General features: G+C 38.8%; 1 protein-coding gene across 1 annotated transcript in view; it reads right to left on the minus strand.

The window, feature by feature from the left end:
- MRPS9 (mitochondrial ribosomal protein S9) overlaps positions 1–22,236 on the minus strand; it is a 63,983-nt gene extending 41,747 nt beyond the window's left edge. The window contains exons 1-2 of the mRNA XM_007097771.3: positions 22,073–22,236; positions 11,673–11,852 (exon numbers count right to left, since the gene is read on the minus strand). Of these exons, the coding sequence (XP_007097833.2) occupies positions 11,673–11,852; positions 22,073–22,189 (297 nt within the window). The 5' untranslated portion in view covers positions 22,190–22,236. The remainder of the gene's footprint in view (positions 1–11,672; positions 11,853–22,072) is intronic.
- Between the last annotated feature and the right edge of the window lie 4,163 nt (positions 22,237–26,399).

Raw genomic sequence — 26,399 nt, forward strand, 5'->3', positions numbered from 1 at the left:
CTAATTTATTTAAACTGTTCTCTACAGTTCTACATAGCTTTATAAACTGCATCTGGCACCTAATGTTAGCTGTCAGTTGTACTTAGACATGCCTGTCCTAACGACTCTGTTCATTAGAAGTGAGCACAAATTATGAAATATTGTGAAAAATGATACATCAAATGGAATGGGCACAGCAAATCAATTAGAGAAACTTCATACAGCATATTCACACTTAGGAGAATAAAACATTCTGGTTTCAGAATGAGGTCTATAATACCAATTAAAAAGTAATTGGTAGACTTCAGCAGTGTTATATATCAATTTGCTGGCTTTTTTCCTGAAATGCTATAGTAATGTAGAACTTAACTTTTAATTCCCAAATAAAGACATTAGTAAATGCAAGTGCAATTCTGTATCCATAACGTTTAACACAACCGAAATGTCTCCAACTTAAAACTGGTAAGTGATACTACTTAATTCAAAACGGGAAATGTAAATAGCAGTGGTCCTCAACTTCTTTGGGTGCTGATAGCATGATTTTGAAATAACTGTAACTCACTGTCTACTCTAGCATAACAATGTGTTACAATGTCACTGGACGAGCCTTTTGCCTTGGGTCACTAAGGAAAACGGATGCAGCCCTGCCTCCGTTACACGCTGGGGGCTTATTTCTTTACAGTCTCCGTACACATAGTCTTCTCTTGGCCAAGTTGGAACCGTTTCACATTGAATACAGAACCCACTCGGTTCACTATTCAATCTGACAGTTCAATCCTCCTCATGGTAACCGTACGGTTATAGACCAAAATATGTTTTACATGTTGATCAACATTTGGCAGTAATCTGTGAAAGGTTTAAGGAACAGGAGTTGAGAACCACAGGATTAAGACAGATTTTCAAAACATTCAGCATAGCATTTAAGTATTTCCAGCAAGTGACCATATACACTACTGACTGTGAGAGGGGACCGACCCTCTCAGATCTGCTGGAGGTAAAGCAGCATCACAGTGGTTCAGTGGGGAAGTGCAACGAGTGGCTTCTTCCTTTTCAAAAGAACTTAAAATAGTAGGCAAAAATTAAACTATCTCGAAATGCAGAAAATCTACTTTGCCCATGACTAATTTCTTTCTAGTTAATTTGTTATTTCACAAACTAAAAATTTTTGTCACATCAATACAATACCAAGATTGAGCATTAAATACAGCAAAGTAATTTTGCACCCACACAAAAAAATGCTAGCCAATATACAGTGCTGTAGCTTTAATAATAAACTTCTAAATAATGTAACTTTTAAGTAAATATTAAAAGTGACAAGAATTATTTTTATTCAGAAAATTTTATAACATATATACCTCTTTTTATTTTGCAAATCCACAACTGTAATCTTTTTTTAAAATATTTTTTAAGTTTATTTGAGAGAGAGAGAGAGAACATGCAAGTAGGGGAGGGGCAGAGAGAGAGAATTCCAAGCAGGCTCTGCACTGTCAGTGCAGAGCCCAATGTAGGGCTCGAACTCACAAACCGTGAGATCATGACCTGAGCTAAATCAGGTGGACACTCAAGTGAGTAGACACTCAAGCGAATGAGGCACCCGGGGGCCCCTGTACTCTTTTTATTTAAAAAAAATTTTTTTTTAACGTTTATTTATTTTTGAGACAGAGAGAGACAGAGCATGAACGGGGGAGGGTCAGAGAGAGAGGGAGACACAGAATCCGAAACAGGCTCCAGGCTCTGCGTGGTCAGCACAGAGCCCGACGCGGGGCTCGAACTCACGGACAGCGAGATCATGACCTGAGCCGAAGTCGGCTGCCCAACCGACTGAGCCACCCAGGCGCCCCAGCCCTGTACTCTTTTTAAAAGCCTTTATACACGTTATACATACATAGCATGTAAGATTAGCAAGGTATAATTTCACATATTCTATATGCTGCACTCAGTAGGGCCAGATTTCTCTTCAAGTTCAGCCTTCTGCAATCAAGTTCTAAACCTAGAAATCCACAGAAAAATGCCTACAAAGAGCTGAATTAGCCTACATAAATTCACGATTTTACTTCGTAGGAAGGACACGCAGGTCCTCACGCCAAGTTCAGTGGCTGTTAGTTTTAATTCTCAGGCCTAACAAGTTTAGTTATGCCAGAAGGCTGGAGGGGAGAGCAGCCAGAGGCAGACTCACAGACATCTTGACAGGAAAGGAGATGGCAGGGATCAGCAATAAAGCATAGCCAGGCCATTCAGTACAGGGACAAACAGGAACGACGAGCCACAGTCAGGGTTATCAGAGCTCAACAACCATGCTAAAAGGAAAATCCTGAGGCATAGTAAGGTTAAATTACACTCCCTATACTCTGCTAAATAAGGCTGGGGAGACCATCATTTATTTTAGAAAATGTTACCCAAAAAATTAATCTTCGAAAGTGTGGAAAAACCGGCTTTGCATACAGAAAGACCTGGCCAGCTCTGGATTCCTGAACAGTAAATACTGACCCCATAAGGTTTTTATAAAGATTGAATGTGGTAATGTATACCAGGCTCCCAGACAGCATCTTGCACATACATAGGAGGTTTTTGATAAGTGGTGGTATTTTTCATTACAGATAATAATTAAAAATAGTTTCCCTTATCTGGAAACTTCACTTTTGCAGATTATCTAATTTCCTCATCATATAAAATAAGAGAAAAATTACTGTACCTGGTTTTCAATTCTTAAACACATTACAAAAAAGCATTACAACTTCTAAATATGTAAAAGCAATCACAGTTTTCTTCCAAAAGATTATCTGGAAGTTTAAAGCATTTTCCTGATTTTGGGTATCTGAAATTTATTTGGTTTTGTCTTTAGAAATAATTAAGCACTGTGTCAGTATGGAAACGCTACATAAGACTCATCAGCTATATACTCTTTCAGGTTATATATACAGCCAAATCTCAAACACAAATAATAGGTTTGAAAACACACACACAAACAGGAACTGCAATAGGTATATATACTTTTAATTCTTTGGTTAAAGAATTGAGCTGGTTGTCTGTCCTTTTTTGCTTTTACATCTACTTAGATGCCAAAGACAGTCCACTAAATTTAATAAAATGCCCAGAGCTAATTGATTTAAATGTGAGACTTAGTGAGGCAGATCAATCACTTGCAGGGAAGTCCAACACGGCAGAATTATGTCACTGGGGTCACCATTCACTTCCACACGGGCATTTAGGCAGTGTGCTAGGTGAGACCAAATCCCAACCTGTGGCTACAACGTAATCTCTTGTTCCATTCACTCAGTGATAAATCAATATACTCAACGGCACTTCCTATTATTCTCCTCGACATCCAGTCTTAGGTGGGATGGGAGATGTGTGTGACAAAGGTAATTAGAGAACTAGTGAATGATTCAAATTATAGTAGATTTTACTTATGACATTTAACAGTAATGAGAACAATAACACGCTGCATTAATCTCATACTCTACTTATATTCTGAGGTAGGCAAACAGGTATTATTTTAGAGATGAGAAAATCAAGTGACAGAGTGCTGTGACTTGCCAAACATTATAGTGGTTAGTGACACTGCAAGGAATCTCCTGATTCCAGGTTCTGCATCTTGCAAAAGCATCACTTCAACTACAATGAATCTCTTTAAAAAAAAAAAAAAAATCAACTTAAATTTAACAAAGTCCTATATATTCCGTAGATATATGTATTCCTTACAACACAAGAAATTCCGCTTCATTTTAGAAAATTTTAAAGAAGGAATTGGATGGCTTTCATGTTAATTCATGATTTTATCACTCTATTGGCTAAATCTAAGGGAGATTTTTACTATATTCTATTAGCAAAAGGACACAAAATAACATCAAGTTACCTTCACCACCTGCATACACACATGCAGTTTTAAAAGTACAGAGAAGCTGTCACCTCTCACATTCACATACTGATTTTAAATACCTCTTCTCCGGAAAGCAATTCTATATTGTAAGAACCAGAACAAAACATATTGTTTCAACCTGACTGAATGATAGGATCCTTTTAGATTCCTCTAATAATACAAAAAGAATACGCTAGATAGAGACACCCATGTGTGTCTGTGGCGAACACCTTAACAAATTTTAAAGATATCTTCATATATGAAAGTTGTTTTCAATCTTAAGTATTTTTGCTTAAGTACATTTTACAGATAGTTTCAGCTATCATTATTTTAGCAATTGGACTAGTACGGAAAAACCAATTTCTAAAATATATAAAATAACAAATCGTTTAATCTGAATATAATGGCACCTAATTTACCAATGTGAAAATTACACAGTGAGTCTAGACTTTCAAGCAGGTAAATGAATTAAATTATAGACTGTGTCTGCTACCTAGAAGTTAAATCCTCTTGAAAGTATTTTTAACATCCCAAACTAATATTCTGATTAAGTATCTAAGCAATGAAATAACCACTCCAAACAACACAGTTAATTTTTAATACTAACAGTGTGAAAATGGTTATCTTCTCAGACAGAATTACAAAGCCACTGAAGGAATTTATTTCTTTCAATAAGCTAAATATGCCCCATATGCCCAGAAAGGTAGTAAAGATCCTCAAAAATGCCATAGTGGTAAACTCAGTTGGGTAGTGGGATCCTCTTGCTGACAACAGTTACTCAGGGGCACACAGGTCCCAAGAAGAGAGAGGAGAACCAGTTTTATTGTTTTTTTTTCTTAATTTTTTTTTGGAATCTTTATTTTTGAGAGAGAGAGAGAGAGAGAGAGAGCGAGCGCGCACATGAGTGGAGGAGGGGCAGAGAGAGAGAGAGACACACACACAGAGTCAAAAGCAGGCTCCAGGCTCTGAGCTGTCAGCACAGAGCCCGATGCGGGGCTTGAACTCATGAGTGGTGAGATCATGACCTGAGCTGAAGTCAGAAGCTTAACCGACTGAGCCACCCAGGTGCCCCGAGGAGAACCAGTTTTAAATGCAAACAGCAGTAAAAAGAAAACCAACCACAAAGAAATCCCAGGCCCAAATGAATTCAACCAAACATTTAAATACCAACTCTTCACAAACTCTTGTGAAAACAGAAGAAAACACCCACCAACTCTTTCAATGAAGCCAAATATTACCCTGAATTCAAAATGAGACGAAGACATTACAAGAAAACCACAGATCAGTATCAATCAGATACAAAAATCCTCCACAAAATGCTAGCAAACTAACTCCAGAAACACATAAAAAAGATGACCCACACAAAGTGAGATTTATTCCAGGAACACAAGGTTAGTTTAACATCCACATCAATTTATGTAAATAAAATAATAATAATAATAATTAGAAAATCAGCATTTGTTTCCATCAAGTCCAGAACAAATCTGTCGGTAAAATGAGACCCTCCTTTATGACTGACTTTGCGATTTGCTATGTCATAATATTTTTTTTTGCTTATGCTTATCTCTTCAGTTTTACAACATGAAAGTAGCTGTTACTACTCTAACTTAATAATGATAAAAACATAAAAAAGTCAACTACAGTGACATACCACACCAATAAAAGGCATGATCGTCTCAATAAAAGCAAAAAATAAAAATAAAAACCATTTGACAATATCCAGTACCTCTTTACAATAAAAATATTTAATAAATTGGGTATGGAATTTCCTATGCCTGATAAGAGTATCTGCAAAAAGCCCATTGCTAATGTATTTATTGGTGAAAGACCGAATGCTTTTCCCCTAAGATCAGAAACAAGATGAGGATGTCTACCCTTGCCATTTCTGTTCAACATTACTGGAATGTCTAGACGTGGCAATTAGAGAAGAAAAAGAAATAAAATGGATCCAGACTAGAAGGAAAGAAGTTAAGCTGTTTCTATTTGCAAGTGAGAGCATACTGCGTGCAGAAAACTACATGAACCACCACAAAACAAGTAACAAAATGGCAATAAATACATATCTATCAATAATTACTTTGAATGTAAATGGACTAAGTGCTCCAATCAAAAGACATACAGTGACAGAGTGGATAAAACAAGACCCATCTATATGATGCCTATAAGACACTCATTTCAGACCTAAGGACACCTGCAGACTGAAAGTGAGGGGGAAGAAACTTCATGTAAATGGATGTCAAAAAAAAAAGAGCTGGATTAGCAATACTTACATTGGACAAAAACAGACCATTTTTTTAAGGTTATTTACTTATTTATGAGAGAGTGTAAGCAAGCGGGAGAGGGGCGGGGGGGAGGGTGGGGTGGGGAGAGAGACAGAGAGAGAGAGAGAGAGAATCCAAAGCAGGCTCTGTCTGCACAGTCAGGACAGAGCCTAATGGCAGAGGTTGAACTCATGAACCGTGAGATCATGACCTGAGCCAAAATCAAGAATCAGACACTTAACTGACTGAGCCACCCAGGCACTCCACAAAAACAGACTTTAAAACAAAGTCTATGAAGAGAGACAAAGAAAGACATCATATAATAATGAAGGGGACAATCCAACAAGACAATATAACAACTGTAAATATATATATGTACCCAACATGAGAGCATCCAAATACACAAAATGCTTAATAACAAACATAAAAGAGCTAATTGATAATAACACAGTAATAGTAGCAGATTTTAACACCCCCACTCATAGCGATGGATAGATCATCCAAACAGAAAATCAACAAGGAAAACAGCAGCTTTGAATGATACACTGGAACGGATGGATTTAACAGATGTATTCAGAACATTCCATCCTCAAACAGAATAAACATTCTTTTCAAGTGAATGTGGAACATTCTCCAGAACAGATCACATATTAGGCCACATAACAAGCTTCAGCAAATTCAAAAGGATCAAAGTCATACCATACATCTTTTCTGACCAAAATACTATAAATTTAGAAACCAACCACAAGAAAAAACTGGTAAGAGCACAAATAAATGGAGGTTAAATAACACGCTACTAAACACTGAATGGGTCAACCAAGAAATCAAAGAAGAAATCAAACAGTACATGGAAATAAATGAAAATGAAACACAACAGCCTGAAACCTTTGGCATGCAGCAAAAGCTGTTCTGAGAGGAAAGTTTATAGCAACACAGGCCTACTTCAAAAGCAAGAAAAATCACAAATAAACAATCTACTCTTACACCTAAAGGAACTAGAAAATGAAGAACAAATACAACCTCAAACGAGCAGAAGTAAGGAAATGACAAAGATCAGAGCAGAAATAAATGATATACAAACTAAAAAACAATAGATCAATGAAACCAGGAGTTGATTTGTTGAAAAAAATCAACAAAATTGATTAAACTCTACCCAGACTCATCAAAAACAAACATACAAACAAAACCCAAAAAATTCAGATAAACAAAATTACCCATGAAAGAGGAGAAATAACAACCAACACCACAGAAATACAAACAATTGTAAGAGAGTATTATGAAAAACTATATGCCAACAAATTGGACAATCTAGAAGAAATGGAAAAATTCCTAGAAACATATAACTTACCAAAACTGAAGAAACAGGAAATAGAAAATCTGAGCAGACTGATTACCAGCAAGAAGACTGAATCTGTAATCAAAAAACTCCTAACAAACAAAAAGTCCAGGGCCAGAGGGCTCCAGAGACAAATTCTACTAAATATTTAAAGAAGAGTTAAGACCTGTTCTACTCAAACTATTCCAAAAAACAGAGGGAAAATTTCCAAATTCATTTTATAAAGAGAGTATCACTCTGATACCAAAACCAGATAAAGACACCACAAAAAAGGAGAACTATAGGCAAATATCTCTGATAAACATCGATGCAAATATCTCTGATAAACATCCTTGCAAAAATCCTCAACAAAATACTGGCAAACAGAATCCAACAATACCTTAAAAAAAAAAATCATTTACCACAATCAAGTGGGATTTATTCCCAGGATGCAAAGGTGGTTCAATATTTGCAAATCAATCAATGTGATACATCACATCAATAACAGAAAGGATCATCTCAGCAGATGCATAAGAAGTATTTGACAAATTATAACATCCATTCAAGATAAAAGCCCTTAACAAAGTAGATTTAAATGAAATATACCTCAATATAATAAAGGCCATAAAAGAAAAACCCACAGCTAACATCATACTCAATGGGGAAAAACTGAGAGCTTTCCCCCTAAGGTTAGGAACAAGACAAGGATGTCCACTCTCACCACTTTTATTCAACGTAGTACCAGAAGTCGTTGCCACGGCAATTAGACAACAGGAAGGAAAAAAAAAAAAAGGCATCCAAAGTAAAACTTTCACTATTTGTAGATGACATGATACTACATATAAAAAACCCTAAAGACTCCACCAAAAAACTAGAATAAATGAATTCAGTAAGGTCACAGGATACAAAATCAATGTGCAGGAATCTGCTGCATTTCTACACACTAATAATGAAGCAGCAGAAAGAGAAATTAATACAGTCCCATTTACAATTGCACCAAAAACAATAAGATATCTAGGAATAAACCTAACCAAAGAGGTAAAAGACTTATATTCTGAAAATTATAAAACATTGATGAAAGAAATTGAAGAAGACACAAAGAAATGGAAAGACATTCCATGCTCATGGATTGGGAGAACGAGTATTGTTAACTATACTACCCAAAGCAACCTACACATTTAATGCAATCCCTATCAAAATACCAACAGAATTTTTCACAGAACAAAAAAGTCCTAAAATGTATAAGGAACCACAAAAGACCCTGAATAGTCAAAGCCAAGTTTAAAAAAGCAAAGCAAAGTTGGAGGTTTCACAATTCCAGACTTCAGATTATATTACAAAGTGGTAGTGATCAAGATCATATGGTACTGCCACAAAAACAGACACACAGATCAATGGAATAGAAAACCCAGAAACAAACTCACAATTATATGGTCAATTAATCTTCAACAAAGCAGGAAAGAATATCCAATAGGAAAAAGTCCCTTCAACAAATGGCGTTGGGAAAACTGGACAGCTACATACAAAAGGATCACTTTCTTTCACCATATACAAAAATAAATTCAAATGCATTAAAAGGGTGCCTGGGTGGCTCAGTCGGTTAAGCATCTGACTTTGGCTCAGGTCATGATCTCACGATTTGTGAGTTCGAGCCCCACTTTGGGTGAGCATGAGCCCTGCTCTGGTGAACACAAGCCTGCTTTGGGTGAGCCCTTCTCCCTCTCTCCTAATCTCTCTCTGTCTCTCCCTCATGAGATTCTCTCTTCCTCTCTGTCTCTCCCACTTTCTGCCCCTCGCTCACTTGGGCCCCCTCTCTCTTAAAATAAAACAATAACAAAACAAATAAAACAAAACACCCAAAATGGACTAAAGACCTGAATGTGAGAATTGAAACCATAAAAATCCAAGAAGAGAACCAAGCACAGGCAGTAATTTCTCAGACATTGGCCACAGAAACATTTTTCTAGATATGTCTCCTGGGGCAAGGGAAAGGAAAGCAAAAATAAACCACTGGGGCTATATCAAAATAAAAGCTTCTGCACAGTGAAGGAAATAACAAAGCTGAAAGGCAACCTATGGAATGGGAGGAGATATTTGCAATTCATTAGTATCCAAAATAATAAAGAACTTCTATAACTCAACATTCAAAAAGCAAATAATACGATTAAAAATGGGCAGAAGACATGAACAGACATTCCTCCAAAGAAGACCTCCAGACGGCCAACAGACATGAAAACAGGGAAATGCAAATCAAAACTATAATGAGATATCTATCACCTCGTGCCTGTCAGAATTGCTAACACCAACAACACAAGAAACAGCAGGTGTTGGGAGAGGATGTGGAGAAAAAGAAGCCTACTTGTACTGTTGGTGGGAATGCAAACTGGTGCAGCCACTCTGGAAAACAGTATGGAGGTTTCTCAAAAAGTTAAAAATAGAACCACCCTACGACCCAGCAATAGCACTACTAGGAATTTATCCAAAGGATACAGGAGTGCTGATTCATAGGGGCACATGTACCACAATGTTTATAGCAGTGCTTTCAACAACAGCCAAATTATGGAAAGAGCCCAAATGTCCATCAACCGATGAATGGATAAAGAAGATGTGGTTTACATATACAATGGAATATTACTTGGCAATGAGAAGGAATGAAATCCTGCCATTTGCAACAATGTGGATGGAACTGGAGGGTATTACGCTGTGTGAAAGAAGTCAGTCAGAGAAAGGGAGATAAATGCTTTTACTCATATGTGGAACTTGAGAAACTTAACAAAAGACCATGGGGGAAGGGAAGGGGAAAAATAGTTTCAAACAGAGAGGGAGGCAAACCATAGGAGACTCTTAAATACAGTGAACAAACTGAGGGTTAATGGCGGGGTAGGGGGAAATGGGTGATGGTCACTGAGGAGGGCACTTGTTGGGATGAGCGCTGGGTGTCATATGTAAGTGATGAATCAAGGGAATCTGCCCCTGAAACCAAGAGCATACTGTATACACTGTATGTTAGCTAACTTCACGATAAATTATTTATATCTATATATCTATATCTATCTATGTATCTATCTATCTATCTATAATAGAACTACCCTATGATCCAGCAATGACACAACTGAGTATTTACCCAGAAAATACTAAAACGCTAATTCAAAGGGATACACACATCCCTATGTTTATAGCAGCATTATCTATAACAGCCAAATCATGGAAGCAGAGCAAGTGTCCATGGATAGATGAATGGATAAAGAAGATATGATACACACATACACACAGAAGAATATTATTCAGCCATTAAAAAGTATGAAATCTTGCCATTTGCAATGGCATGGATGGAGCTAGAGAGTATAATGCTACGTGAAATAAGTCAGAGAAAGACAAATACTATATGATTTCATCTATATGGAATTTAAGAAACAAAACAAAATGAGCAAAGGAAACAAAGAGAAAGGCAAACCAAAAACCAAACTCTTAACTATAAGGAACAAACTGATGGTTACCAGACGGGAGGTTGGTAGGAGGATGGAGTTAAATAAGTGATGAAGGAGTGCACTTGTGATGAGCACCGGGTGTTGTATGGTGTTGAATCACTATATTGTACACCTGAAACTAATATAACACTATGTTAACTATAATGGAATGCAAAATAGAATAAAAAAAACTTAGAACAAGTTACAAAGTTGTTAAATTTTAAGTATCTTTGTTAACTATGTTGGGACATGTCTAGCAAAAATGTATCATTACTACTTTTATGAGAGTTAGAACAACTCAAGAGTGGAACAATAATAGAGTTCTAACTCTCAACTCTCAAATCATTTAGAACATGCCCTGACTTTGAAAATTTATGTATAGTTAAGATAATAAAAAACACTTGACTCAGGTTTACTTATGGAATTTCCTGTATACTTGACTATATTTCCATCATCATTTTGCAAGAAAGTGGAGTTTAAGACTACACAACTGGATAAATGTTTCCAAATTGTGTATAAGCATTCATAGTGACTCCTAGGACCTTGAAACAATAAAGTTATCCATTTCTCGTTAAAATCTAAAACTCACTCGGCTTTATAATGCTTGAAATACACAGTAGCATCTCTCTCTTCGAAAGCCTGGTTCCAACATGCAACGCATAGTGGTATTTGTCCTTATTCTGACAGTTTGATTAAAATTTACACAGAGCTAAAGAATTCAAGCTGGAGAAAAGTAATTTCAACAGTTAAAACTACAGTAATTAGTTTCCCAACAGAGTAACTGTACTTACATCAATATCCTCTTGCGTAAAAGTTTCTGGATCTTCTCCCATCATGTTGGCTAAATGTCTCTTTCCTATGTTGAACTCTTCAATCTGCTTTTTAATAAAATCCACTGTGTAAGTTTCACGTCTTAAGGCTGCAACATTTTTCTTTGCTGTTACACCTGTGGTGTGTCTTAGCCTTAATATCTAGCAGAAAATATAAACAAAAAGAAAAAAGGTTTTAAAACAAATAATGATCTTGTAGGCCACTGTCTCTAGATAAAACAGGATGTTCAAACAGTTGTCTTTATTACAGTACTCAGTTGGCAAGAGTCTGGAAACAGGTAAAAGGCCTGTTAAGAAAGCTACTAGAAATTGTTCCCCACTCAAAAGCTTGCTTTTTAAAAGCTTCTGCTTACATAGCAGTTTAAACTACTAGCATTTCAACACATTAAAACCCAAAATACCTATAAGTGATATGCCACCTCCTTATCTATGACAAACATCCACATTTGATACTGATTGGTCAAAGACAACTAGTTGTGGTATCTGACACACAGGGAATAAAGAGTAAAATGCCACTCCCTTAAAAAGAAGCAAATGTAGAGGCACCTGAGTGGCTCAGTCAGTTAAGTGTCCGACTCCTGACCTCAGCTCAGGTCACGATCTCAGGGTCCTGAGTGCAATCCCTGCATTGGGCTCTGTGCTGGGTGTGAAGCCTACTTAAAAAAAAAAAAAAAAAAAAAAGGCAAATGCACATGCAGGCAGAAACTAGCAAGCAGAAGACATGGGAGGGAAGGGACATGCACTTGGGAATAGCATACTTAGACCAGTCACCTGGTTCAAGGGTACAAATACAGCCCATCTTTCAATGCCTTAAAACAGTTTAGCTTAGCTGGAGACTCTTCTGCGGTCCTTATTTTAGGCTGATACAGTGAAGAGACTGCTTCACTAAACACCAAGATTTATCATTAATTTGGTTCCACATGCGGGTTTTGGAAGTCATATGACAAAATGTTTCTGTCCATAGCTAAAACAACCCATGTGTAATACAGGTGAACCCACTACACTTCCCACCAATCACCAACCACAGCCCGTATGAGAAATGGAAGTCTCCCGGATTCACTAGGAGACTCATTCACTGAAGTAATGAGTTCTACAGGAAGAGTAAGATTAGGGAAGAAAGTGATGAGTTCAATTTGGGGCATGACAGGTTTGAGATGCTTGATGGGCATCTCCAAAGAGATAGGTGTCCGCGAGGCAGATGGCTCTGTGGGTGTGTGCACAGGAAAGATCTGAGCTAGAGATGCCGTCTGTTAATAATCAGCATGGGACATGATGTGACACCATCAATGGAGGGGAAATGCAGGCATTAGTGTTAGAATAAGAAACATCTATTCTACTATGCAAAGAAACAACACAGTATGTGAGAGAAGGCAGGCAGAAAGGTAAGATTACTTATGCCTTACGGCCATTATTTTTATAAAACGGGACGCGAGATGGGTCTGCAGAGTAAGGAGTGACAGGTTTGACGGACTGAATACCTCATATTCAAAGAGCAACAATACAGCAGTTATAAAGGAGGAAGGACAATTAAAGGAAGAAAATTAGAAAAAGAAATTTAAGTACCCCTTTATACTGGATGTGTGCCAGGAATATAATACCAAAGAAACAGTTATGAATCTACATCTATACAACAGCTACAATATTTTGTCAATTACCTTTTTGTTTCCTATAGATTTCCTTTGTATGTTTCAGTGGAATATTCAATGCACTACTTGGCTCAGGAGAGTTCCATCTTAGGGCAGACTGTACCCTTCAGCATTATAAAGTGTTCCATTCCCAGGCAATACTTTTATTTTTAACTTAATTCTACTGGATCATAATATTGCAACCCTTTCAAAGTTCAATTTGTATTTCCCTGGAATGTCACTGCCAGTACTTTTCATTTAAATTTTGAATAATTTTAGTTTTTTTTGACCCAATCTGAGTTTTTAATACATTTAAATGGATTTCATAGATATTCTGTCTCATTTTTCATCTGATTTTATCTTTATTGTTTGTTATGCTTTCATTCCTGTTTTCTTTCTTTTACTAGATGGTCTGTAGATTTTTATATCTGTTTTTTGATATGGCAATTTGGATATTATAGAGCCTGCCTTTATTTCAGTAGTGATTACCTATGTCTCTGAATAAAATGTTTAAATGTATTTCTTCTATCAACTTCAGAAAGTAATACTCATTCAATTCTCACCTATTTATCTTTTCTTTTTCGACCATAAGAATTATGTTTTTCTGTCCTCCAACCGTATCAGCTTCACTTCTTTCTTACTTTTTGCTCCGCATTCTGTATGATTTTTAAACCTTTATTCCTTGGAGACGTGTGTGTGTGTGTGTGTGTGTTACAGTGTCAACTGTGCAGCCACTCTGAATTTTTAGCTTCTTAAATCACTGATCTATCTTCAAAAATCTTTCCTTAACTATTTAACTGTATATTCTTGTCTTATCCCCTGTTTCATACAGCTCTCTCTCACCCAACATTTTTAAAGTGTCCTTGACATGGGGCGCCTGGGTGGCTCAGTTGGTTAAGCGTCCGACTTCAGCTCAGGTCACGATCTCGCGGTCCGTGAGTTCGAGCCCCGCGTCGGGCTCTGGGCTGACGGCTCAGAGCCTGGAGCCTGTTTCCGATTCTGTGCCTCCCTCTCTCTGCCCCTCCCCCGTTCATGCTCTGTCTCTCTCTGTCTCAAAAATAAATAAACGTTAAAGTGTCCTTGACAGTGTGAAGGAGTTATAGCAAAAAAATTCTTCCATGTTGCTGAGTAAATATTCTTTGTTTTCTTCATCTCTCTCTCCTATTCGGTTCCTTTTCTTATTTTGTTCTGACAACATTTTAGTATCACCTCAAGCAAAAGAGTTGATTATTGGCTGGAAGACTCATTTTTTCACTTGATCTTCACTTGATCTTGTGTCTGTCTATATTCTTCGAGTTTGTGACAGCTGGCAGCTTTCTTAGTTTTAACATGAGTCTTAAAAGACTGTCAAAAAAATTTTATTGTTGTTCATTTAGAAAGAACTTTTTAAAAAAGTCCCTACTTTGTTATTTTTCATAAAAATCTCTTTAGGATCTTTTCAAAGACAAGTGTACTGCCTAAGAATATGGCATTCTGGAAATTCATATTTATTAAAGTTACAAAGCCATTACAGCATCAGTACCAGAGTACTGAATATATTTATAAATGTTCTAAGTTATTCTAGCAATGACTCACACAAAAGTATTTACATTCAAAAGAGACCATTATTCATTAGTACAATCCACTAAGTCAGATGAGGCTGAATCTGAATCAACTAGATCTTTAGCTATGAGCAGTCAGAATTCCGGGAGAGAATGTGCTTTGCTACTGGTAAGTACAAATCCCCAACTAAATATTCTATAGGTTCTATTTCCGACTGAAAAGCTGTGGCAGAGAATTTTCCTCACACTCTGTTTTTACGGAATGGTATAGATACAAGTTGACAGATTTGTTTCTTTTTTAAGATAATCAGTGGGTCAGACAACTATAATTTCAATCAAGCAAGTTTGCCAAAGAAGCAGACACATCCTGACAGAGCAGTGATGTTCCAAATTTGGCCAAATGCCAGTGCCACACACTACTCTAATGATACTACAAGAGTATTGAGGAGTTTCCTTTTCGTTCAATTGGATAAAAATGGAACAAAGAAGAATGCACCGCTAATCTGAACAGAAAAGGCAAAAAAAGAAATACTTCGAGGAATAAAAGATAAAGACTGAAGTCAGATTAGAGAAAAGGTGGAAAGAAACAATATAAGGACACCAAGAGAGAAATGATAGTAACCTTTCTGAATGAGTTTTTATTTTCATCAAGTAGAGGTCTCTGGATGCAAGCAAAAGAAAATATAGTCCTGCTATAGACTAGCAGGACTATAGTTGAAGCAGGCAGCTAAAAAGCAGGAACTCCAATGATCCACAGCATGCTCAATGAAGTCTTGGCCACTAAGATAAAATGCTATTCCAACGGTCCTTCTCTCTCTGCTCAAGATCTCAAGGGAAGGACTATCTAATGGGGCTACCTTGGGTCAGATGCCCCAGATGATGGTTCTTCCAGGCTGTATCTAGTGGGGAAGAACTCATTACTCCTGAGAAAATAGGAGTGCCCTGATGAAGGGGAAATGGACACCAGGTTAGACAAACAAGGAAATGTCCTACACTACTCGAGCAAAATTCACCATTTATATTCACTCCACAAACTTATAGATTTAGAGCCTTAACATATTTACCAAATAAAATATATGGAATTTGTTGGAATCATGATTTAAACAAACCAACTATAAAAGATTACTGTTGGAACAACCAAGGAAATTTGAACACGTAATAGGTAATAGATGATATTAAAAAATTATTGTTTTTTCTGTTAGATATGTGCATAGTGGCATGGAAGCTATGTTCTTTTATTTATTTAAGAAACTTTTTTAATGTTTATTTTTGAGAGAGACAGAGAGAGAACGCAAGCAGGGGAGGGGCAGAAAGAGAGGGAGACAGAATCCAAAGCAGGCTCCAGGCTCTGAGCTGTCAACACAGAGCCCGATGCAGGGCTCGAACCCATGAACCACGAGATCATGACCTGAATCGACGTCGGGCACTTAACCGACTGAGCCACCCAGGTGCCCCAAGGAAGCTATGGTCTTTAAAAAAAAAATCTACCTGTTAAAAAAAAATCAAGTATATATATATAAGTAATATAACAAAAAGCCTGAGATTTACACAAAAACCTACAGAAAAAAAAAGGTAGGAAGATAAACAGGATTGGTAAAACATTAATAATTGTTGAAGCTGATTGACATATACATGGGTTCCTTACAGTATTTTATTTTTGCAAATGCTTGAATGTGCTTTAATTTTTATAATAAAATTCTAAAAAGTAAACTATTTTACAAGTTCACTGAAGAAATTTAAGGAACTACTATGGGCCAGGCTATACACTGAATTTTAACAGAAATAACTGTCAAGCAGAATTGAGTGGTGTTAAAATGAGAATGTTGCCATACTGAGAAAAGCAAACATGAAACAAGGTAAAAATGCAGTTTTCTTATTTAAGCTACTATCTATCTGGCAAAAAAGAATGTGGCAGGTGTTCACACATATACAAATGTGCAAACACACATGTACACATGCACATATCCCTACATGTAAGAACTCCTTACATGTTTAAATTTTTAAAAAACGTTTATTTACTTTTGAGAGAGAGAGAGAGAGAGAGAGAGAGAGAGAGAGAACATGAGTGGGGGAGGGGCAGAGAGTGAGGGAGACACAGAATCCGAAGCAGGCTCCAGGCTCCGAGCTGTCAGCACAGAGCCCCACGCTGGGCTCGAACCCACAAACTGTGAGATCATGACCTGAGCTGAAGTCAGATGCTTAACCAACTGAGCCACCCAGGTGCCCCTAGAACTCCTCACATTTAATTCAAGAAATGATCCATGAGCATCTAGGAGGTGTCTGTGGCCACTGCAGGAAGCATCAGAGTAGGAATACAAAGGTTATGCTATTTTTCTCAAGAGGTTTAAAAAACCAACTGTAAGGGAAAGACCTAAACACACGAGATATTGAGATAATAAAAAAGAAGTAAATGTGGGTCTTTCACAGTTGTAGGCAGCTTCCAAGATGGCTTCCAGCGAGTCTACTGATTGATATTCATCCTGTTCAATCCCCTCGAATGCGCACTTGAGTAACTTGCTTCTGACGGATAGAACACTACTAAAGTAATAGAACGTCGCCTCTAAGATTAGGTTACAAAAAGATGGTCTTCCCTCTTTCCCCCCACTCTGTTGATCAACTGATGGAAGCCAGATGTGGTGAGCTGCCCTACAGAGGCCCACGTGGCAAGAACTGAGGGTGGCCTCCAACCAACAGCCGGCCCAACAGCCTGCCAAGATATAAATCCTGCTAACACCTACAAAGAGTGAGCTGGAAGGTAGATTTCCACCCTCCAGCCTGGAGAGGACTAAAGCCACAGCCAACACCTGGACTGCTGCTTTATGGGAGACTGTGAGCACAAAACCCAGTTAAGCTGTGTGTGGAATCCTGACCCCCAGAAACGACGACGTAACAAATGTCTGTTGTTTTAAGCTGCTAAGTTTGGGGGTAACTTGTTCCACGGCAATAAATAATGGGTGCATCATCCTAATTACAACAATGAAGCACAGTACAAGGAAACTTACTTATTTGCTTTATAAGGACAAAATAGGTGGGAATGATGGTAGCATCTATTATCAGCCTCTCTTTAAGTAAGAAACTACTACATGAGGAAAATGCTACTTTTAATGTCAATATTTTACTTTTAATGTCAATATTTTTCATAATGGAGTAATGAGGAACACACTAAATCTATCCTTTAAAGGACAGGGTGAGATCTCAAAAGAAACAACTTATCCCACCAAGGGGTTTTTATCTCCATTGCTAACAAAATGGGATTTTTAAAAAATTCAAAGTTACCTGGGCAAAAACATAACTAATTTACAGAACTGCATACAGCATTTGATACAAATGCAAGTCGATTTTTAAATTTGTTTTTCAAAGAGTTTTTAAGCAATTTATCAATAAAGTTTATTAAGACCCTACCGTAAACCAACTGGATGCTGTGATAAATACAGGATAAGAACAGATACTTAAGACAAGGACAACAACGTTTTTCCAATAAAACCAAAATCTACAAGGGCTAAGCTCCCAAACTGCCACTGATTGTGCCTGTCATTCTTCGGCAGATAGTCCAATCCCACAAGGGAAGTATACTGGCTCAATAAAAACAGAAAGTGTAAGCACTAAGCGTTTAGTAGAAAATAAAGAGGGCATCTCCTTGATATTTGGCAATACTAGCTTTCAAAATAGAAACTGGGTGGCTCAATCGGTTAAGCATCCGACTCTTGATTTTGGCTCAGATCGTGATCTCACAGTAGCGAGATCGAGCCCTGCGCTGGGGCTCCGCGCCAGCCACGGAGCCTGCTTGGGCTCTCTCTCTCCCTCTGCCCCTCGCCAGCTCGTGCTTGTTCTTGCTCTCTCTCAAAAATAAATCATAAGTAAAATAAAAAATAGGAATTGGCCTACTGGTTTACTTATTATGAAAGTCACAAATAAATAATACTTCGGGAAACTAAATCAGTATTCTTGTCTTATACTGATAGAGGGTTTAAGAATTCACGGGTAACCTTTGCAGGACACCATGACTGTCAACTGCTTATAATAATGCCAGTGCTACTCTCATTAGCGAAAGATAAAAAGAAAAAAAGAAAAATTCAAGTACCTTAGTACAGCAAAACTGACCATAACCTGGGCCCTGCCAAACTTTCCCGTCTCTCACCATTCTTGTAACTACACCAACTGTAACTGCTAGAAGAACCAATTATTTGTTGTTGGCAAGAGTCCACACACTCTGTACACATCTGGCCCCTTCTGTAACCTATTTCATCTTCCTAGAACAGAATACCTCTCTTTTATCATGTAATTCCTCACTGCTCCTGAAGACTCTATCATCTCCTTTGAGAAACTGCCCACCGCACCACTCTACGTGTTACAACTCATTTGCATTAGGCACTGCACATCTGGGCTCTTCTGTATTTACCTCTGCAAATCTCAGTACACTGTATGTAAGTCCCTGATATTCGGGGGTTCATAATCTGAACTTTTGCCATTCACACGTAAGACTCCTTCTTCCACCCCAAATTTGCAGTTGTAGAGAAATTAATATGAAATGCGTATACCACAAGAGTGGTATGCAAGAGGAAGTCTGCTGGTGAGGGTCCCAATTGAGCCCACAGGAATCCTAGTTTACCAAAACTTGTTTCTTTTTCCTTGTGGCATCAGTGCTCCTCAAACTTTTCTGACTGTGACCCACAGTAATAGCTATTTATATCACCACCTCGTCACACTTTTACATATAAAAAAAAACTGCAAAAATACCCTGTACGAGATGTTTTTATTATTATTCTATTGTTTTATGAAACATGGCCCCTAAGAGAAATACAACTATTAATGTTGGAGACAGAAGTGAAGAAACATTAATATTTAATTAAGACAGACAAGTTCTGTGCCAGAAAAAAGCTTCATAAATGTCTTTAACCATATATATGGTAACAGTAAGGGTCTGACTGGGGTCAGTTAAGTCTTTCAGTTATGTCTGAGTCCTACTTCACGTGGTAAAACATGAGCTGTGATACTATTCACGAATTTGGGGATTTGGCAGTCTCAGGATCATCCCTGGAGAGTGCTATGGGTCAATACTGTCTGGGTAATTATTCGATAATGATTTGTTTACTTCACAGTGCCTGGCTCAAGTAAAGTGCTCAGTAAACATTTGCCATATGGGGGGAAAAAACCTTGAAGAGTGGTCAGGGAGATGAAAATTAAATTTTTCACTCATCTTAATGGAAAACATACCTGATGGCAGTAGAAAAGGGGGCACTCTCATACATGAAAGATAGAGCATGGATTGCTACAGCCTTCCTGGAAAGCTATGTGGAAATACCTATTAAAATTTAAGATGTATTACACATACTTTGTAACAAGAATCTCACAACTGGAACTCTCTACTACACAATTAAAAGCAACAGTACCAAGAATTATGCCAGGATGTTTACTGAACTCTTTATTCGTGGGAAGAAAATGGGAACAAAATAAATGGCCATCAAATATTAACTCTGACACATTCATAATAAAATATTATATAGCAGTTAGATACATAACAGGTGACCTGAAGGAATTTCTACTATATATGTAAGTTGGAGAAGCAAAATGTAGAATGGAATCTACTTTTTTGGAAAGCATGCATGTGCATGGATGTTTGCATGCAATAAAAAGAACATAGAGAAAGACACAGGAGGATACGCATATTCCAGAGTTTGAGGGAGAGAAAGTGAGCATTCTCCCCCAGACACATATTAAGTGTCAGCAAAAAAACATTATATATGCAACAGTCCCTTTTATAGATGACTATGCATACACAGGAAAAATATATTCAAATAAGATGCAGGAAAAAAATAAAAACTTCCAACATATTTTTCACCGAGAAAGTATTAAAAAACAAATGATGGACAAATGAATAGGTGGACTGGTTGATTTACGTTAAAATAGACTATTCTTTTTTTCAAGTTTTTTTTTTTTTTTTTTTCACGTTTGTTTATTTTTGAGAGAGAGAGAGCTCAAGCAGGGCAGGGGCAGAGAGAGGAGGACAGAGGATCCAAGGCAGGCTCTGCGCTGACAGAAGCAAGCCCAACGTGGGGCTCGAACTCAGGAACGGGAAGATCATGACTTGAGCTGAAGTGCAAGGCTCAACCAACTGAGCCACCCAGGCACCCCTTTCAGTAGTTTCTATATCATAATAATTGACTTCTTCACAATACTTGGTACTTCTTTATCACTTTCCCTACTTCAAACATTCACCTGTTTTCCATGACACCACACTGTCTGGTTTTCCCCCTACTTCTCTGGCAGCTCATTCTCAATCTCTGGGAGGCTCTTCTTCCTTGACTGTTGTCCTTCAGGGCCCTGTACCTCTACTTATTCCAATTCAGTACACCTTTACCAGGTGTTTGAATTCACTCTTAAGGCCTCAATTACCATCTACAAGGTAACAGAGGATTGTAAATCAGTACTCTTCTTGACCTACAAACTTGCCAATCTTTGAGCCCAGTGGAAATCTCCACTTGGACATCCCAATTATAATTGTATAATAAATATAATTCTATCCAAAACTGAACTCGTTTTCTACCCTCTCAAATCTTGCCCCTCCTGTTGGGATCCCATATCAGTAAATGGCATCATCACTCAACCAGCTGTGAAGCTAGAATCTTGGCTTTTCACTGCCCCCAGGATGAGCGGAAACGTTCAAGTTCTGGGCTCCACCTCTCCAGAGACAAGGTGTCGGGAAAATTAAGAAAACAGAAACTGCACAGATGCAAGGCACTTTTAAAGTCGCTATCAATCCTATCCACTGTGTGACTTTCTCCGTGAAGTCTTCCAGACCACTCACTGCAGGAGTCCAGTTCTCATTCACCGCCTCCGGCGCGGCCCTCCTTCCCACTGGACCGCGGGGAAGGCGGGAGGGACCGGACCCTACTCCACACCTAGGCACAGACTCCCCTTTGCCTGGCAGCCAACTCAAGAAAGGAGGTCGCTCTAGTTCCGTCTGCAGGTAACTTCCTCACTGCACACCCCGCGAAAACCAGACACAACCCCAAGTGGCCGCTGCAAGCCAATACCCATTCCTCTCTCAACCGCACAACTCTACTAAATACCCAAGACCCTAGGGTCCCCGTCGGAAGGCACGCGAGACGCCAGGGGAAGGTAGCGGCGCCGGCTCCACATCCTCGCGCTACAACGGACCAGTGTTTCCACTTCTCCACTTCTCTCCGGTACCTACCTGCAACTCAGCAGCCGCGGCTTTCCAGACTCCCTGTCTGAGGGCAAGGCTAACCCTACCTCCGAGAAACAGCCGGTAGGAAACCGCTGCGCCCCAGAACACACAGGGAGCCGCCATCTTGGCTGCTGGAGACCAGGGCTGGAGGGTGAAGGGGCGGGGCCTGACGGCTGCGCAGGCGCCTGTGGGAGACGGGGGATCCCGAGGGTGTAGGGAAGGAGGAGGGGGCGTGCCCCGTGGGGCGGGGAGGCTCGTCGCTGATTGGGTGTGTGAACCCCCCGAGGGGCGTGTCCGGCTCCACCCCCTGGAGTAGCCAGGTCGTAGTATCCCCTAGTTCGTAGTAACCACAAGCTGAAAGAGTATTGGCCTCTTTCCGAAGGAGGCCTCTTGGTCTCTTTCACCTACTGCAGCTGTTGAATTCTGTCGTTGTCTAAGTCTGGGTACGACTTCCATGTGGTTCTTTAACCCACCCTTCCTTCCCTGGCCCAGTGCTGCACCTCTAGCAGGCTCTTCCGGAACGCGAGAACGGGCGCATCCCGCCCGCATCTCCCTCTGCAGTCTGTCTTCACCACGCTCCAACCCGGATCCTGCTCTCCTTGCTCACGCAAGAATGGATTTCAGACCTTGGCTCCTATCTATCTTACTAGTAGGGTTTTCCCCTCCTGTATACCTTTCCACGTTTTTCAGGGTCCAGGGTCTCCACCCTCCTGAGCAGCTGCCAAACCACTCTACGTTCCAGGGCACACACTTCTAATTGTATAACGTGCAGACCATTAACAGGTAGGGATGAAACAGTCTTACCCATCTTTGCACACCACTTCCCATAGTGTTAGTCCTAAGCCTTACTTGCAACCAATCAATTATATCCACAGTCATGGAATAGAAATGAGTATACCTTGCTTTATGAGACTTGTGTGCTCTTGAGAGTAACTCCCAGGGTGCTTCCTACAAAATGCATTTTAAATAATGCACTGAACTGCTCTGAAAGGACTTCCACACATTTAGACTTCAAGGATTAGTAAAATTAAAACACAAACATACACACACAAAATCTGAGTTCAGACAGAGTAGTCAAACAAATAAAGACACCATAATTTCTTAAAACACATTTTGCCATTAAAAAGGTAGAAATGACATAATCTCAGGGGGGAAATGCGGGGGTGTTCCTTTAAATGAAATGCATTTCATTGTATTGAAAAGCTCACTCTGTTGTTTTTCTGTTAGTACCTTTTAGGCTAATAACTTCCATCAGAAATTGGCAGAGGTCCGCAAACTAGCGTTTGGGAACCAAAACTTTATAGCTCATTAAAATAGATGTCTTTAAATAGCAATTCCTACACATTGTCACAAAAAATGGTTTTAACTGTGGAAATTAAGTATAAAACAATCAAATAAGTATGTGAATGCAGAATTTTTACTATTTTTTTTTTTTTTTACAAAATGACATGTTGGAACATATAAGAATGAAGTAGGTTATGTAATTAAGGTTAGGAATTATGGAGGTTTTTTCTTCTATTTTTTTTTTTTTTGGTCTAAATTCATGTTACAGTCTTTTACTAGATTACAGTAAGGTGAATGTAGTACATTTCCTACCTCTAGGGGCAACACTTGGACTGCTGCCTTAAATTTCCTGCGTAACCTTTGAGTTTAGAAAAAATATACCACTAATGGTTGACATTAGGTACATAGTTTGGAGTCAGAAAGAATGATTGGAATCAGGAATGTGCTGATAAACATTTAAAATGAAAGAAAAAGTGTGGTTTTGCCAAACAGCTAAAGCATAAGATTCATTTAATTTTTCTCTCATTTACTGAGCACCTATTATGTCAGAGGCATCAGGCATTCTAGGCATGAGGATCATAACGTCCCCAAAAAGTCCAATATGGTGGTGTCACATCTAATGTGAGGGTTTGGTTCTAAAGTCAGCTTGTAGGGTAGACATCAGGCAAGTCAAAATATTGAACTAATAATAAGTGCTGCTGAGCTGTGAGCTAGCAATAAGTTAGGTGCTCCTGGTGGGAGTGTTCTAGTACAACCCTCCTGAAATCTACCAACCAATCAGTGATGCTAAGGGGAGTACACCCTGCACTCCATCAGTTACATTCCTAGGCATATACCCTGCAGAAATTCTTACACAGTGTATCAAGAGACATGTAAAAGTGTCATCAGCGAGACCCCTGCACTCAGGAAACTCCTAGAAGCTTCTGCCTAACTACAGATTTTATCTTTTAGCAACTAACAGATTGCTGGAACAAGAAAAGAAACCTTTGAATATGACCACCCCCCCCCCCCCAGGACAGATGCCTGGGGAGATGAATCAGGAATCATAAAGTGACTGACAGTTACCTGAGCTTCATGATAATGTTAAAAATCCCCACCCAGGGAGGGACATAAGCCTCATTAGATGACATGTAATATATGTATAGGCGTGTTTTCTGAGTGGGAATGTGTAACTTGATGCCTGCCCATTACATTCAGTGATGAGACCTGCCCCTCTGAAGATTCATCCAAACCCCAATAAAAAGAACCTGCTGACCCTTGTTGCAGGAGTCACAGCTTTGGAAATTATTCCCCCGATCTCCTTGGTTTGCTGCAAATAAAGATGGCCTTGTGAGGCAACTCCCCCTGGTATCGTCTCTGTGTCTAACTCACCAAGGAGTGCACACATATTGATACACTAACATAAGAGTGTTCATAACATTCTTTTGTGTGTGACAGCAAAAGTAACCTATCTATGGATCAGAGGATGGGTGGACATCAATGACAGTGAATGAACCACAGCCACACAATATGGTTGGGTTTAACCAGGTGGAGGAAAAAAATAGAAAGTCACGTATGCTCACCTAGACTGATTCCATTTATGTAAAGTTCAAAAACAGGTAAAACTAGGCAAGATATTGTTTAAGGGTCTATCTGTATGTAGTAAAACCATAATGAAAACCAAGAAAATGATAGACACAAACGTGGGACTAGGAAATAACCCAGGAAGGAGGGAGAGGGTGCTGTGAGCTGTGCACACAGAGGCGTTGGTGCCCCTGCCACTGTTCTTTGTTTTTAGATGACTGGCAGATACACAGGTGTTCATTTTCTTCTTGAATTTCTAAAAATATAGATACATATAACAGTAAGTTGATTACATATAACAGTAAGTAAGGTGAGTTGATTTTATCTCACCTCCCACCCTGCCTTACACTGGATGATGTAGCAGGATATGGTAGGAGTCTAAATTGGTACAATATTTCTTTTTCCTGTATTTCTCATATCTCATTTCCTTACTCCTTTCTTCTTCATTATCTCCTCTTCATCTCCTACCCTCTCTCTTCTCCTTCCCAGTGTAAATAGCTTAAATGATGAATGATGTGGTTTCCAGAAAATTCACACACACACACACACACACACACACACACACACACCTTTAAAGGATTCCTGGAACTTCAGAGCTTTGTGAGTCAATATGAAGAACCTAGAACCTATAAAAAACACAAAGGTTTCATGGGTCCACAGATAACAGAGATCCGAAAAACCTACATTTCTCATTGGAGTAACCAAGGAGTGGATTAGACCAGTGACTCTCGAAAGTATTGTCCCCAGAGCAGGAACCTCAGTATTATCTGATTGTATTGTGTGTTAAATTGTATCCAATTCAAAAGATGTTGAGGTCCTAACACCCAGGACTTCATAACGTGAACTTTTTTGGAAGTAGGGTTATTATAAAGGTAATCGGGTAAAAATGAGGTCATTACAGTGGGTCTCCATCCAATATGACAGTAGTACTTGTAAAAAAAAGGAAATTTTGATTTAGAGATAGACATGTATAGAGGGAAAACAATGTAAAGACACAGGGAGAAGATGGTCATCTGTAAGCCATGGAAAGCGTGAGGTTACCAGAAGCAAGGACAGAGCTCTGAAACAAAATTTCCCCCCTAAGCCTCAGAAGAAACCAGCCCTACTGACATCTTGATCTTGGACTCTCAGCCTCCAGAATTGTGAGACAACAAATTTCTGGTGTTTAAGTCACCCAGTTTACAGTACTTTCTTATAGCAGCCCCAGGAATACATCCAGGGTATTGGCTTTTAAAATTGGTTTTTCAGTACTCCTCCTTTTGAAAGGTTGAGCCCCTCCTTTTGAATATGAGCTGCATTTAATGACCTATCTCTGAAAAATAGAATTTGGATACTAGTCACAAAAGCTGGCTTCCTGCTTGCTCTCACTCTCTTGAAGCATCCACTCTGGGAAACTCAGATGCCCTGTGGTGAGACAGACATATGGAGAGACCAACCTAGTAGGGAATTAAACCTCTTGCTAACAGGGAGTGAATCATCCTGAAAC

This window comes from Panthera tigris, chromosome A3 (assembly GCF_018350195.1).
Source record: "Panthera tigris isolate Pti1 chromosome A3, P.tigris_Pti1_mat1.1, whole genome shotgun sequence".
NCBI classification, from domain to species: domain Eukaryota; kingdom Metazoa; phylum Chordata; class Mammalia; order Carnivora; family Felidae; genus Panthera; species Panthera tigris.